Genomic DNA, 17,689 nt, shown 5'->3' with positions numbered 1-17,689 from the left:
GCAAGTCAGCATGCCTACATTTTAGAATGCAGCCATTATCTCTTGGAGCATGCCTATTTATCTTAAAATTATACCTATGTACGCAGCTCACTAGATTGTGTAACAAAGCCTCATTCTTTTCATCTTCAATAGATGGAAAAAGTGGTCACACATAATATGTAAACATTGCATGATTAATAAGCTTTTCTTGCTTCTCTCTCTCTCTCTGTCATTACTGATGGTCAGACGTTGGTAGATGTCTAAGAGCTGATAATTAACTCTATCCGTTGACACTGATGAGCATCTCTGTGGTTATTTAACACCCATTACAGAACAAACAACACACACACACAATCCTGCCATTAAACGTGCCTCTTTATCACAAAAAACAAATTCACAAATACAAACTCCCGATCACATTTACATCTTCTCACATCCCGAAACACTCATAACCACCCCATCTTAACTCATAGTGCAAATGATGTTTTTGTTTATTTGAAGAGTTTCACACTAAGGACAGTTTGTTTAGTGAAGTCGTTTCTCACTGTGGGTCTTATCTTAATTGCTCTGTGCTTGTCTCTATATGGCCTCTTCACAAGTCAAAGGTCATCAGCTCTGTGTTTTAAGGATCCCCCATTCCCCGACCGGGAATGCCTATAATCTCATTCTGTCACCCTGACATAAGCTAGAACACGACCAGATCAAGGGCCATTGACCTCTTGAGCCTTACTATTGTTTCTGTGCTAGCTTCCCTACTGACTTACAAAAAAAATACCAATTAATGCAATGACCTTGAATAATTACATCAATGATGTTTTGCTGTTTTACCTAAAGGGCCATAATGTATGCCTGTCTATGTATTCATCAATCCATCTAGAGCTTCACAATTACTCAATGTAGAAATGCAATACATCGGGCAATTTTTTAATGGTTGTCAAAATGCCCCAACTTGAATTGAAAGCATTAAATGATTTTGAATATACACTACTTCTATATGACTCTCTGAACATTGATCTCTTATGCAAAGCAAACCCCCTAGCAATTATTTCCATTTCCAAGTCACACAAGAACCTCCAATATGTCATTGTGTCCTGTACCACTACACACACATAGTGGGACAGAAAGCAAATGATGATATATAAGAGGATAAGAGGTTAGTTACGTGTGTCTGATTAGCTGACTGTCTATCCATGTTGGGGCTTAAAATCAGGTCTCTTATTGTGCATGAGTGTGTAGCATCTTGAAGTAGCAGAGAAAGAGGCAGTGCCCTGACCACAACCATCTCCAACTTAACATCTTAAAAACAAAGGAGATGGTTGTGGATTTTAGGAGGAGGAAGAAGATACCGTTAATCCCAATCGCCATCCAGGGCAGTGAAGTAGAGATGGTCTCCAGCCACAGATATCTCGGTGTTTACCTTGATGATAAGCTGGACTGGAAGAGCCACATGGAGACAGTGTATAAGAAGGGTCAAAGCCGACTTTATTTTCTAAGAAGGCTTAGGTCATTTAACATCTGCCGTCCTTTACTGTGTAACGTCTATCAGACAGTGGTGGCAAGTGCTCTGTTCTTTGCTGTGGTGTGCTGGGGAGAGGGTGCTCGCATAGGAGATCTAAATCGAGTCAACAAATTGATAAAGAAAGCAGGATCGGTGGTGGGGACTAAATTTGTATGATCCAGCATGTGGTTGAGAAAAGAATACTCTCTAAACTAAAATCAATCATGGACAATCCCTTACATCCAATCCATGCTCTTGGGGTGATCAACAAGAGCACTTTTAGCCATAGATTGATCGCACCAAAGTGCAAGTCTGAACGTACCAGGAAGTCCTTTGTACCAGCGGCCATCAGAATGTTTAATGATTTATGAATATTCACCTGTTACTGAATATACTGTTATTAATTCTGCTATTGAATATCCTGTTTTGAATATGCATCTGTTACTGATTATTCGATATAGGTATTATTGTTATGTATTATGTATTGTTATTGAGTGTTAAAGCTGCCGTGACAATATAATTTCCTGCAAAGGATCAATAAAGTATCAACAAACAAACAAATTGGAACAGCAAAAGAAGGGAAGCCATGTCAAGAAATTAGCTGTTTGTTTATCAATGGCTATTCTATAAAAAAATATACATATATATATATATATATACATTTGTGTGTGCGTATGTGTGTTTTGAGGTAGAGTGACCAAAAGGATGCTGGAGCATCTTTGACCCAGAAAGAAATGTGTGCACATTGGATCTAATTTACATGCAGAGACATGCTGAAAGTCTGCAGTTAAACAATGTCTGGAAAGGACAAGAGGTCTTTTGGCCTGGGTTTGACACCCAGTGGTCTCTCTCTTTCTCTCCCTCTCTGTCTCACAACATCTCACCCTTGTTTATACTTCTTTCATCCCTACTCTTTTCCCCACGTTCCTGTCATCTACATCCAACTCTTTTCTCAATCTGTTTTTATAGTCGGTGCATATTCTGTGTGATCCTCATACATTTGACCCCAGTATAACTGCCTACTGTGTAGCCCAACATAACCTTACAATTAATATGCAAACATAACCAGTTATGCAATTTAAGGACATAGATCTGGTACTCTGGCACTGCATGGGTTTATGCTTCACCCACTGTCCTGGAGAGCTCTGACTATGGTGATTTTATTTCTCTCCACATAACCACCATCTTGAACTTTACAAGGAGCACAGTCATGCTAACAACACCCTCTCTCCCTGTCACTGTCTCTCCAAGAAAAACTGATATCTCTGATATAACTCTAACACACAAAGAGACTGATGCAGCAAGATGCATTACACACATGAAATAGACCTTATCCACAGATATTCACAAGACTGTGAGGAATAGACTTACAGTCTCTTCAATTGGTTCTACTGTTGTTTAAATTTGTGTTGAACATCTTTCCAGAAATGTTTTGTCAACAAAAAATCATGAATTGTGAAAATGATGATTCAGGAACTGGCAGCTTTATACAGTGCATGCCATTTAAGAAACTATAGGTAGGCCATATATTCCTGATAGCCTTCATTGCTGTTAGGGATATAGACATCAAAAATGTAATATGGCTCTACTCTGAATAAGGTCTATACACCTTAGTCAAGGTAGATGCCATATTGAATTTTTCACAATTGAAAACAAGGCTGTAAGGAATAGATATCAAACGGATTTCTAGTTACAACACCTTCACAGTCTCATTTTCATTTGCAAAAAAAATGGCATCTACTTTGACCAACAGTCACATGACATCTTATTAATTTGTGTTGATTTGTTTGAGATGGAGAAAATGTAAAATATCATACAACTTGGTTTGTACGAAAGATACAACATTTATTCAGACTAATCAATCAAACATAATTTCAAATCGATACATTATAGGCATCACATTTAGCTTCCTATCCCAACAGTTTATTTTAAGAAACAAAACATCTGTGACCAAATTTTGTTTTATGCAATTCAAATGTAAAGATGTATATCACTAACCTGTAATACACTTCCCTCATCTAATTCCAAACCATGATGTTTCCTTTCATCCGTGGTACACAAAATGTATATTCTTATTAAAGGAATGTGTAAAGGATTACACTTTATGTGGGGCCTGGGTAGCTCAGCAGGTAAAGACGCTGACTACCACACCTGGAGTCACAAGTTTGAATACAGGGCATTCTGAGTGACTTCACTCAGGCTTCCTAGGCAACCAATTGGGCCGGTTGCTAGGGTGGGTTGAGTCACGTTGGGTTAACCTGCTCATGGTCGCTATAATGTGGTTCTTGCTCTCGGTGGGACATGTGGTGAGTTGTGCGTGGATGCAGCGAGGAATAGCGTAGGCTTCCAGGCATTATGTCTCTGTGGTAACACATTCAACAAGCCACGTGATAAGAAGCTCGGATTGATGGTCTTAGACACAGAGGCAACTGAGATTTGTCCTCCGTCACCTGGATTGACATCACTACGCCACCACAAGTGTATTGGGAATTGGGCATACCAAATTGGGGACTAAAGGGGAGAGAAAAAAAAGGATACACTTAATGTTTAGTTTTTTTATCCCCTTTTCTCCCAATATGGAATGCCCAATTCCCACTACTTAGTAGGTCCATGTGGTGGCACGGCAATCCAGGTAGTGGAGGACACGTCTCAGTTGCCTCCGCATCTGAGACAGTTAATCCACGCATCTAATCACGTGGCTCATTGTGCATGACAATGCGGAGACTCCCAGCACATGGAGGCTCATGCTACTCCCCGTGATTCATGCACAATTTATCACGTGCCCAATTTAGAGCAAGAACCACTAATCGTGACCAAGAGGAGGTTACTGTGACTCTACCCTCCCCAGCAACCGGGACAATTTGTTTTTTTAGGAGACCTGGCTGGAGTCACTCAGCACACCCTGGATTCGAACTGGTGACTCCAGTGGTGGTAGTCAGCATCAATACTCGCTGAGCTACCCAGGCCCCCTGGTTTGGGGTTTTTAATTAGGAAAAATCAAAAGAATGCATGTTCAAAACCCTGATGTTTCTTTTTCTTCTGTGGTACAAAATGTATGCCGCTTATATAGGGCAGGTAAACCAGAATGCTGTTTTCTCACAATAACTGTTTTGTGGTGTCCATGTAAACATAGTCACAGATTATCCTATTAAAATTATGGTTAGGTTTAGGCTTTGGGTAAGGGTTTAGACTTAAATTAGGTTTAGGTTTGGATTATAGGGTTAAACTCAGGAGTAAAAGTTGTATGTTTTTGTACAAGCTAAATCATACGATTTATTACAATTTTGCCATATCATACTATTATTAGGCTACAACTACTCATGAGACGTGTTGAGCTTGATTATAGTCCTTACAACAAACAGAAACCTCTTGCTTCTTTATTCTCACTCTCAATTTGTGACTTCTCAGGGAAAATATTTTTAGCGAGGTAAAAATTTAGCTATGATAAATATTATTTGTCAGTGTCATACAAAACGTGTTCTTTGTTCTTCCTTTCTGTGATCACAGTCGTGACGTTGAGATTTATTAAGTCCTCTGGCAGGCTTCACATCACTAAAGAGGCGCTGCCACTCCTTTCTCTTTGGAGCATATTCTTGAGTCATTGCTTGAGGTTTTCGTCTTCCCTCGGCTATCCCTTTTTGCCAATGGACAAATAGAGAGTCTTTGTCGACGAAGAGAGAAAAAAACGCCTCGAAAGATTTGCTTTGGTTGTGATGAGGGCGGGAAGGGGAGGAGGGCCGCGCTAATTATGCACGGTGATTGTTGATGGCTTGATTGTCTGCGTCCAGCTGCACAGAGGAGCGGGAGCGAGCAGAGGGCGGGGACGCGGAGCAGGGCAGACTCGCTGACGCCAGTCGCCACATTCTCCCATGCGATGAAAAAAAGCCCCGATTGTACCGGACCTCTTCCCGCCAGCGCCGAGGCACCTGATCTACTGACACCGCAGTCAAAATAGTCAACAAGAATGAGATTGAAAAACGTCCTCATCTGTACATTTTGTACTTATTTCTCCCAATAAAAAACAATGTAGCCTAGTTTTATCTTGAATCAGGGTGTTGACACAGGTTGAACAAATGCTGCTGTAGCTAATGGGAGATCAAAAGGCCGCATGAGAGGTCAGTGCACGAGGCACATGATGCGTCACTTTATTAGGGAATATGTTTAGTGGTGGATGTTTTTGGCATGATCAAAAACTGCACATTTGTATTCCTAAAGCAGGACAAAATAACTACAATAAAATCAAAACAATAATTGTCAAAATGCAGATTTTTTTTTATTACAAAATGCAGAATAAAGTTATATATTAACCACTGGCAATGTAACAAAAATAATAATACGAATTACACAGCCAAAAGTTTGGAATAATGTACAGATTTTGCTCTTATGGAAAGAAATTGGTACTTTTATTTACCAAAGTGGCATTCTACTGATCACAATGTATAGTCAGGACATTAATAACGTGAAAAATTACTATTACAATTAGAAAACAATGTTCAGAACTTCTTAAACCACTTCAAAGATTTCTCATCAAAAAATCCTCCATGTGCAGCAATGACAGCTTTGCAGATCCTTGACATTCTAGCTGTCAGTTTGTCCAGATACTCAGGTGACATTTCACCCCACACTTCCTGTAGCACTTGCGATAGATGTGTCTGTCTTATTGGGCACTTCACACACCCCTTACAGTCCAGCTGATCCCACAAAAGCTCAATGGGGTTAAGATCCATAACACTCTTTTCCAATGATCTGTTGTCCAATGTCTGTGTTTCCTTGCCCTTTCTAACCTTTTGTATTTCTGTTTCAAAAGTGGCTTTTTCTTTGCAATTCTTCACATAAGTCTTCTCTTTACTGTTGTATTTGAAACTGGTGTTGAGTGGGTAGAATTCAATGAAGCTGTTAGCTGAGGACATGTGAGGCATCTATTTCTCAAACTAGAGACTCTGATAACTGATCAATAACTCCTATGTGCATAGAACACTATCTCATAATATGTTATGTTTACATTTGGCATCTTTTTGCACTACTGTGTACTGGTCAGCGCTGCACTGTCTCTCACTGTGCCTATTGTCCTGTTAATTTTTAGTAATTTATTGTACTGTCCCGTACTTTTTGCACACATTTGCACGTGCACTTTATATAAGTATGTTATTTAGTCTGTGTAGTCTCATGTGGTTCTGTGTTTGTCCTGTGTTGTTTTATGTAGCACCATGGTCCTGGAGGAACGTTGTCTCGTTTCACTGTGTACTGTACTAACTGTATATGGTTGAACGACAATAAAAACCACTTGACTTGATGTACTTATCCTCTTGTTTAGTTGTACATCTGGGCCTTTCACATCTCTTTCTGTCTGTCCTTTTAGAGCCAGTTGTCCTTTGTCTTTGAAGACTGTAGTGTACACCTTTATATGAAATCTTCAGTTTTTTGGCAATTTCAAGCATTGTATAGCCTTCATTCCTCAAAACAATGATTGACTGACGTGTTTCTAGAGAAAGTTGTTTCTTTTTTGCCATTTTTGACCTAATATTCACCTTAAGACATGCCAGTCTATTGCATACTGTGGCAACTAAAAAACAAACAAACAAAAAAAAGACAATGTTAAGCTTCATTAAAAAAAAATAAATAGCTTTCAACTGTGTTTGACATAATGGCAAGTGATTTTCTAGTACCAAATTAGCAATTAAGCATGATTACTCAAGTATAATTTGTTGGAGTGATGGCTGCTGGAAATAGGGCCTGTCTAGATTTGATCAAAAATGACTTTCAAATAGTGATGGTGCTGTTTTTTTTACATCAGTAATGTCCTGACTATACTTTATGATCAGTTGAATGCCACTTTGGTGAATTAAAGTACCAGTTTCCTTCCGAAACAGCAAACCTGTACATTATTCCAAACATTTGGCCTCCAGTGTATGAAGACAACATTCTGTGCAACATACTGAAGGCCTATATTGTCACAATACATAATGTTAGATCAAAATTGACCTCTGCCAACCAAACTTTTAGGGAGTTGCCTTGTAGCTAAATTGCTCGCTATGTATAACTCTGCGATAGTTAAATATTTATATTATTTTCTGTTGTCAAATATCCAAAAATGTTATTCTTTATTTTTATTTATCAACGGTAATTTGGTAGCCTGCCTGCAGAGGGCAACTTCCCCTGCTATTTGCTTTAGCCAGAAAATTAAGGCCTAAACTTTTTTGTTTGTTTTTCTGTTTGTTTGCAGTTGTGCACTTTGGCCAACGTCAAAATACCAGGCCAATTTTTACACTCAATTGCTTAACACGGCCTGCAAAGACGTGCATTTATCCGGTTGCACCCACATAAAATAAAGGTGTGAACTTGCCATTCACAACTTTTAATAAGTTACTCACATTTTAATAGGCTACCAGTTTGAACACGACAAAGGTGAATTACAGAATACTGTATGCTCCATTCAAGCAAAACAGGAATGTGTTTCTTACTTGGGTCTATTTCACTATTATGCTATTACAGTCTGAGAAAACAGAGAGTTATTTTTGTATTAGTTTAACTAATCTAGCCAAACTGAAGGACTTTTAAACGCGCAACTTTTAAAGTGAATGTAAATCCAGCTGTGCGCCGCTGATAAAATGTGCGGGCAGATCTAGATCCCTTGAGGGAGAGATAGGGTGGGTGCTTACATTTTGATTGATAGCTGTACTGACCAATGAGAGCGGCTCCATGGCCGAGACCACTCTCTCGCCCATGGGGGTGCGCGTTGGAGCGCGTGAATGGATGACGTCTGGAGCTCGGCGCCAGGCTGTCTGGGACTCGCGCGTTAGATCAACACAGCTGGAGCGGGACAGGACACACAGCTGGCCCGCCAGCGCATTCCTTCACAAAAACAGCACTGTGAGAAAAGAGGAGACACATTTTTGGTGTAAACTAAAAATGCACTGGGTTAAAACTGGAAATAGCGTCAGTCTGTATTGGTTGTAACTTGCAAAACTTCCTCTTTATATGATATAGAAGAGGCATTGGAGTCAAGTATAGTTATGATCTATTTATAGATAACGAGTGCCACTTTTAGAATGTAGGGAAACCGCGCGCGCTGTGGTTTGTTTTCAGATGTTCCTAGGTTCATTATTAATATTTCCATCATCGTGAGAATATTTGGAAATGTTTGCTATGGGCTTATACATTTAACGAGATCTAAATGTACGCTTTCTTTGCCAGGCACGATAAAAGAGAGGCATTCTGCCATCTATATAATACTGTTTACTGCACGGGTCATAAAGTAGCCTATTTCAGGTAAAACAAATGTAATCTAGTGTGTGTGTGTGTGTGTGTGTGTGTGTGTGTGTGTGTGTGTGTGTGTGTGTGTGTGTGTGTGTGTGTGTGTTTTACAGTCTCTTAAGGATGTAATTCTCGACGCCAGTGTGTCTTCTGGTCACGGGAGTAGGGCAGGCTACCTTATTTATGGATTTGATCCATATCATGCACTTCTGCCTAAACTAAGCGGATGATTGCATTTTCCTCCCACAAATGTTGGCTCGTTGAACCCAAACGTGTCCACTTGATGTAAATGTTTGTATTCAATTATATTGTGTATTTGCATAAATTACACGTTTATAATGTACAGTGTGCGAGAAACCAGTACCTACATTTTATTTTCCAAAAGGTTTTTCAGCTTTAAGTTAAGTAAGTTTATATTTAATGTAATGCTCTAACTGACCCAGCTCCGTTTAGGTTCACTGACCCAAAATCAACACTCCAAAAATATGTGGTATTCTGACAGCTCTTCCTCATTCCACCAATTTCCCTCTGAGTGACATGCCAACGCTTCCAATGACTAGTTAACTATTTGCATATGGCGGGGCTCATCGTCTCATACGCCTCTTTTTATTGGCTCAGCCGAACATGAGGGTTTGTTTATGTGTGGAGGGGGCGGTGCTACACAAAGCAGCGCTTTAAAACGAGTCGCCTGCCTTCGCACGCTGCCATCGTTCAGTGAGCGCGAGACGAGAAAGGAGACGAACGTTTGTTGGATATCAACCAAGCAGGACAACTACATACATTTATCTCACTCTCCGGACCTAGGAGTTCTTGAGATACGGCTACAGTTGGATTCTACTAGCAAGCCAAACTTTCAGTCAGACCACGTACCCAGAATGAAGGCTATCTGTCCCGTTCGGTCTGTCAGAAGCTGTTATGAGGCAGTTTGCTGTGTCTCAGAGCAGAGCCTCGCCATCAGCCGTTGCAAGAGTCCCTCTGAGGAGCTGTCCGACATGAATGACTGTTACTCTAAACTCAAAGAACTGGTGCCCAGTATCCCTCAGAACAAGTCCGTGAGTCAGGTGGAGATTCTTCAGCATGTAATAGATTACATCTTCGACTTACAGATAGCGCTGGAAAACGAGACGGACACAAACAACGCGTCCGACTTGTTCATGTCAATGAAGGTGAGCGCGTCATCACAAGTCTTTAAAATGTATTTATTATTTATAACGATTATGACTTAATAATAGTAATCTAGTTGAAATCAATATGAATAAATATACTCTTTCCCCCTCATTAGAATTCAGAGATGACCCGTAATTTCTCCAAAGAGGATGGAGCTCTGTGCCATTAGGACAGATGAATGACAACGTCAACGGTACACTTCTGCTTCTTTCTTCCTTTCTTTCTTTTTAATAATCTGAAATAGATTTACTATGTTTGTTTGACTTTTATTTTTAACTCATTACATTAGTCAAATGTTGCAAAGTTGTAATCAGTGAAAGCAGTAGGCCTAGTTGCTAGTAGACAGGTATTAATTAATAAGTTAAACATTTGTTGCGTTAATTTCATTTTGATAGAGTCAGACATCTATAACAAAGTCTGTCCACCGCTCTCATTTCTTTTGCTCATCGTGCCAATCGGCAAACAAGCTCGGATTCCCATATCAGTTCCAGCAAATTAAAGTTTTTCAGTTGGCGCCAGACTGTCTGTTGTCTGCCTGTATCCACTGTGTGTGTGTGTGTGTGTGTGTGTGTGTGTGTGTGTGTGGGCAGGTTTAAGAGGTTTACAAGGACCTTTTTTAGGTTACAAACTGGTAATTACAAGGGTATTATGCTATAAATGTGGTTTATGAGGACATTTCTAGTGTTCCCATAATATAAATAGCTTAAAAATCATATTAAATTATGTTTTATTGAAAATGTAAAAATGCAGAAAGATTTTTGTGAGGGTTAGGTTTAGGTGATATAATCTATTGTTCTTACAGTATAAAAATCATTATCTATGGAGAGTCCTCATAATGATAGCGGCACCAACATGTGTGTGTGCGTGTGTGTGTGTGTGTGTGTGTGTGTGTGTGTGTGTGTGTGTGTGTGTGTGTGTGAGCTGAGTTAACATTCTCCCTCTCATATGCTGCAGGTGCGGGATAGAAACTTTCTCCTCCACTTGTGGAAGAAAAGAGAGTGAAGGGGTGAGTCGGGTGAAGGAGTGAGGCTCTATTCAGAGTGTGGGAAAGCAATCTGCGCCCCTCTCGAGATGTCTATTCTTTGGTCACTGGACACTTAAACAAACCAAATCCGTGGAGTTTTGAAGATCACAAAAAAGAAAAGCCTTCAGATTTTTTTCTTAATCATTCCTATTTTTTGTGGCAGCAATCAAACATTGTATATTTTGTACTGGCTACATTCCTGACTATTTGGACTAACTAATATCTCTTCACACACCCTTCCTTCCCAGCCATTCTTGGAGAATAGCCTCCCCGTTTTTTTCTTGAAAACATTTCCACATTTCAGCATGGCTGCCATTTGGTCTCACTGATTGACTCTATCACTGGGATGATGTACATATTGTGCTTGAGGGTTTTTTGTGCTATGGGGTGGGAAGGGCCTTAGGCAATGGGAATATATATACATACACACACACACACATGGATCAGAATTTGAGCTCTATAATATAGAGTGGATTGTATATGTTTGTGGGGATTGTCTATTTCTACAGACTGTCAAATCAACGAGTTTCATAAACTCCTTTATGTGTTTTGTTTGTACACACTCTTTTTACACAAGAAAATAAATCATACAAATAAAATGAGAGATGTGGAGTTAAGTAGTTTTTCATAAATGACTGAATGTAGACTTTTTACTGTCTTTATAGCTTCAGGTATCCTGAATAAATACCTTGTGGAGATGTACTGCAGAGATAATATAGGTTCTCTAGTATTATTGTTGTTACTACTAGTGCTACTACTACAATTATTCTATTGAAATAAAGAAGAGTAAAACTGATGGCCTGCACTCCCTCTCCCCTTCAACTGTTTGGATTTATAGTTAATTTATTAGATGGCACATCATAACAGATTCAAACAAAAAATGGGAAAGTGCTTAAGAACTATAATAGCAGGAATCAGAAACTGTTAAATAAAACAAAAAAGAAAGTTTAAACAAAATTACAATAAATTACTATTCATTTTCCACATTGAGTCATCATGTACTTTTTCATGTCTAGCATATGATTTGTTACAGGGTTATGCAACAATGTCTAAATGTGAGTCACTTGTGTGTATTTATATAGAACACTACTGTCCTTTGAGTGTCTGTGGTTTATTATTTGCTCTCTCAAAAAGACTCCGATTTGCCCACAGACCTAGAATGCAGTTAAAGTGTTTCATCTTAAAGCCGCTGACCATCTCAATAATTATGATTTAGCCTATTAAGAACGTGTGTGTTCTGTGTTATTAAACATAATATGTCTTATAGCGACATCTAATGTTCAAGAATGAATCAACATGCACCATATAAAGTTGCACAGCAGACAAAGCACTGGCGCCATCGTGTGGCATTTAAGTAAATTAATTTTGTGTTAGCTTGTGGCGAAAATTTAAGTTACGTCATTCGGTTTCCTTTATTTAATTCATGAACCAACTCTCTGACTGTATTCAATCATCTTAATCGAAAAAGAAATTGGCAATTGTAGAAATTACTTGATGGACTTTCTTATATGGACTCATATATAGATTTATTTTAATGTGTTACAGTACATTTCTGTAGGCCTAATCTGTTCTGAATGTGTTAAGTACATGATTATTCAGTGGTGTTTACCTTTTTCTGTCTTTCCTTTTTTTACAAATAGCATAGATTCTAATCCTGTTATTTGAAATTTTGATCGTATGTGTGTTCTTTTTTATTTTGTGCAAGCATGATGATACAGAAGAGCCTGCAAAAGCCACAATGTAGCCAAGTAATTCTATGCACATCCATAAATCTCTCCAGAAGAGGACGCATTACAGCACATAAACAACTAGTGAAGAACCATATTTTTACAGCGGTTCTTAATCTTGATTAATGTTGATGTTAATGTCTACATAAATAATACATGCATGCATGAACTAACAAAGTATATATATATATATATATATATATTACCACTGACCAAGATTTAAAAATGTTTATCAAATTTTTATCACTAAGCTCTTAAAAGAGGTATCTCCTGTAATTTCAGAACCTCTTCTTAATATTATTAACTCCTCGCTAACCTTAGGACATGTCCCATGAAACTTTAAAATGGCTGTTATCAAACCGATTATTAAGAAGCCACAACTTGATCCTGGAGAACTAGCTAATTATAGACCGATTTAAAATCTCCCATTTATGTCAAAAATACTAGAAAAGGTAGTATCCTCACAAATATGTTAAATTCTACAGAGAAATTGTATATATGAACAATTTCAGTCAGGATTTAGGCCTCATCACAGAACAGAGACAGCACTTATCAGTTACAAATTACTTGCTCTTATCAACTGATCGCGGCTGCATTTCACTTCTAGTGCTTTTAGCTTTTAGTGCTGCATTCGACACGATAGATCACGACATTCTCTTGAATAGGCTAGAAAATTATGTTGCCATTTGTGGAGTTGCATTAGCATTGTTTAGGTCATATTTAGCAGACCACTACCACTTTGTCTATGTAAATGAGGGAAGTCAAACCAAACAAAAGTAAAATATGGCGTGCCACAGGGATCAGTTTTAGGGCTTCTGCTTTTCTCCTTGTATACGCTTCCCCTGGGAGATATTATTAGGAATCGTGAAATAAGTTTCCACTATTATGCCGACGATACACAGCTTTATATTTCTTCAAAACCTGATGAGATTTCACAATTCTCCATATTAGCAGAGTGCATCAATGAAATAAATGATTGGATGGCCAGAAATTTCCTTCTACTCAATTCTTACAAAACAGAGGTACTAATTATTGGACCAAAAACCTCTAAAAATAAGATGCTAAAATATAATTTGACTCTTGATGGATTTACTGTTACATCATCTTCAACAGCGAAGAACTTAGGTGTTATATTTGATACCAATCTGTCCTTTGAAAATCAAATTACCAATGTTTGTAGAACAGCATTCTTCCACCTAAGAAATATTGCTAAATTAAGGCACATGCTCTCTGTTGCTGATGCCGAAAAACTAATTCATGCGTTCGTGACCTCAAGACTAGATTATTGTAATGCATTACTGGGAGGATATCCAGCAAGATCAATAAATAAACTTCAATTGATTCAAAATGCAGCAGCCAGAGTGCTGACGAGAACCAAGAAATATGATCATATTAGCCCTATTTTATCTTCGTTACATTGGCTACCTGTTAAATTCTGTATTAATTTTAAAATTCTGTTAACTGCGTACAAAGCTTTGAATGGTCTAGCTCCGCAGTACTTAAGTGACCTGCTATCACGCTATATTCCATCACGTTCATTAAGATCGCAAAATTCTGGCCTGTTAATAGTTCCTAGAATATCAAAATCCACAAAAGGATGTAGATCATTTTCATATTTGGCTCCTAAACTATGGAGTGTTTCTCTAACACTGTTCGAGATGCAGACACACTCACTCAGTTTAAGTCTAGACTAAAGACTAATTTATTTAGCTAGCCATACACCTAATTTATCCTTCAACCCACAATTAGGCTGCTTTAGTTTAGTCTGCCGGAACCAGAAACATTGATCATGATTTATATATCTGCAATAAATTTAATGGCATCTACGCTAATATTATTTTATTTGTTTCCCTGTCTCAACCTCGGGACTCCAATCCTGAGGTCACCAGAACAGGCTGGATCCAGTTCCATTCCTGCTTTGTGTTGGACTCCACTGCTACATGTCTCTGAGTGATGATGTCTACATGCAGTCGGTGCCAGCCAAACATCACTTCAGTCTATTATGATGGACTTCAGAGGATGAAATGATGCCAACTCCAACCATAAGACATGTAATACTTCATATGCCATTGTCTGAACCTTGGATTTAGGATGGACCACACCTTACCTCACCAAAATTACCGGCCAGGTTGAACTGGGTTTCACATCCCTGATCACTGCCTGCATCACCTCGGTCTATTGTTGGACTACACTCTTGAAATGGAATACATAGACTATCAATTACCAACAAAAGCCTTTATCAGCCAATTAACAATGACAATTGCATCTATGTGAACTTCTGCAGTTAATCCAGGATGGACTTCAAAGACATTAGTCATTAATCTTACATTTCATACAAAATCTATGTTTAAACACTGACTCTTAACACTTACTTAGTTTAATAATTTTAAACCATGACTTTAACTATACATAAGTAATATTTACATTATATTCATGATGTTTCCAGAGGGGAATTGGCCCCCACAGTGAGTCTGGTTTCTCCCAAGGTTATTTCCTCCCATTAACCAACATCTTATGGAGTTTTGTGTTCCTTGCCACAGTCGCCTTCAGCTTGCTCACTGGGGTTATTAATACAATTATCATTTAATTACTTATTTTTAAACATGATTACAATCTTATTTTATCTAAATTATGAATCATCACAATGATGATTCATCGACATTATAGACATTACAGTTTTATCGTCTGTTAATGCCTGATCTTCTGTAAAGCTGCTTTGAAACGACGTGTGTTGTGAAAGGTGCTTTTCAAATAAAAATTTACTTGTTAATTATACCTAATGTGTTGATGAATGTTTACTTGAATGTTTACTGTAATCTTTACTGGTACACAAAAAGAGTTGTTAGGCAAAATGTTAACCTCTGTCACCTTCACTTTAAATGTATTGGGGGAAATCGGTGAAAGTGAATGTAACAGTGAAAGGATGGGCAAGAAGAAGGCAAGAACTGGCTGAGCAGGAAACATAAAGTTTAAAGTTTAAATTTAAAATAACATAAACAAACATGAACACATACACACACACAATGCTGCTACATGTGTCACTCTTTCTCTCTCCATCTGGTCTCTGGCTCCCCTTTGTCTTGCTATTCCACTGATCAGCTGTTTCAGTGCTGGCTGTGCAGCCTCATGGCCTGGCCACCCTCCTCCTCGTCACAGTGAATAGTAACAGTTACTGTCTAACAGTGTTGGGGGTAACATGATAAAAGTAACGCACTTTAGTAAAGTAATGTCATATTTTTTTATTTTAGACAATTATATCTGAGTTACTTTTTAATAAAGTAACTTGTTGCTTTTGTACACCTCTTCTGTCCCTGTATTGCAAGAAATCAAGAGTAAAAGTGTAAAAGTTAAGGGAGGAGGTGAAGTGCATGATTGGCATTGTGTTTCTATAGCGTGTGAAGCCAGAGACTGAGATTTGTTCATGTGTTAATTCACACTATATTACAAAAATCAGTAAATGTTTATATGACTATATATGACTAGTCTTCCACTGGCCACGACATGATACACAGGGTGAAATACTCGCTCAATTCACTGACTTCTGTAACCAAACTGCTCCGTTACAGCTCCCCTTAATTGGGAGAATGGGCTGATAAAAGCTGACTCTGGATCAGTGGCTCCGAGCAACATTCTACATGTTTGTGTATGCAGAGAAAATGTCTTAGTTTCTTAAAATATTCTACTTTTATTTGTTTATAATAAACAAGTAGTTCGATTCATGAACCAAACCATTTTTATGACATATTCAAGTTGTATCAACAGTTGTGGTGTTTGTACGCAAGGTGGATCAACTCAAAACAAGTGTGCACTGAGATGAAATATTAATTTATTAATTAGACATATTCCTTGAACCTGTTGTGCTGGCATTCCCCACTGAATGTTATCCTGACTTCTGAAAAACATGACTCGTTGTCAACACATGATGACAGATTTGATGCAGGTTCAAGTGTTGGACTTTGCTGCTTTAGGTAAGACAGTGGTTATTCTTCATTTTTCATATTGGCTGCCATGTTTATGGAAAAACAAATCATGCGTATTCATGTTATTGATTCTGTATTTTAAATATCAGGTGACAGTGAAGACCTACTTTCTAAATATCTGTTTGTTTACAATGTTGTTTTGACATGAGTGTTGTACAGTAACTAGCATGACCTGTAATGTCTCTTGTATGCAATGCATGGCTTATTTGTATGGAATGCATAGCACAGCAGAAGAGAAAGTGGCTGTAAGAAAAAGGTAACGCAAATGTAAAGTAACATTTTATTTTCCATAACAATAACTTTTTAATTAATTATGTTTCTTTTTTAAAGGAGTAACGCAATATTCTAACAAGTTGCTTTTAAAAAAAACGTTATACAACACTGCTGTCTAATATATCCTGTTGTATGCCACAGAAGATTGGAAGTGATATGGGTCTAGAACAACACAAGGGTGAGTAAATGATGACAGATTTTTCATTTTTGGGTCATCCTTTTAATTCAACACTCAGAGGTCTGGGTAATGGACATGGTAACAGAGATTAAACTATGCAGTATATGGACCCTTTGAATGTTTTGTTTTTCTACATTTCATGAATGATGAACATCCACTGATTCAGTATGTCATCAATTTGTACTTGTTTAAAAAGCTGGGGATGATTGCTTCACTACTACTATTATATTTGGGAGGAAGGACTGCAAAACCATCAGTGAATCACTGGGCAAATGGCTGGGTGGGAGAGTCTCAATAATCATCTGAAGCATGGCGGGGGTTTAGTCTTTGTGCCAGATGATAAGATCCCTTTCAAGCACAAGGCTCTGTTGTGTTCTGTTCCTTTTTGTGGGTCTGTTTATGAGTTCAGAATGCTTGTTTTCTCCTTCAAATTCTCTTTTCACTGAGTCAGGCTACACCAGTCTCAACAATTTTCCCATTTTGCTGTTGAAAATCGTTGACATTCAAGATCTGTGTGTGACAGTGACACATCTAGAAACCATAGAAACACAATATAGGTATTCTTTTAAGATTATATTTTTGTGTTTTATTTGTTTTTAATGTGTGTTC

The 17,689-nt window shown here is 38.2% G+C and overlaps 1 protein-coding gene across 1 annotated transcript; it reads left to right on the top strand.

The window, feature by feature from the left end:
• Window positions 1-9,420: 9,420 nt before the first annotated feature.
• LOC127662567 (DNA-binding protein inhibitor ID-3-like) lies at window positions 9,421-11,892 on the top strand. The gene is made up of 3 exons (XM_052153810.1): window positions 9,421-9,897; window positions 10,014-10,091; window positions 10,853-11,892. Exons 1-2 carry the CDS (start codon window positions 9,607-9,609, stop codon window positions 10,065-10,067), a joined length of 345 nt encoding a protein of 114 aa, XP_052009770.1. The 5' UTR covers window positions 9,421-9,606; the 3' UTR covers window positions 10,068-10,091; window positions 10,853-11,892.
• Window positions 11,893-17,689: the final 5,797 nt, after the last annotated feature.

Source organism: Xyrauchen texanus, chromosome 22 (assembly GCF_025860055.1).
Source record: "Xyrauchen texanus isolate HMW12.3.18 chromosome 22, RBS_HiC_50CHRs, whole genome shotgun sequence".
NCBI classification, from domain to species: Eukaryota; Metazoa; Chordata; class Actinopteri; order Cypriniformes; family Catostomidae; genus Xyrauchen; species Xyrauchen texanus.
This window is presented reverse-complemented; position numbering and strand designations above follow the sequence as displayed.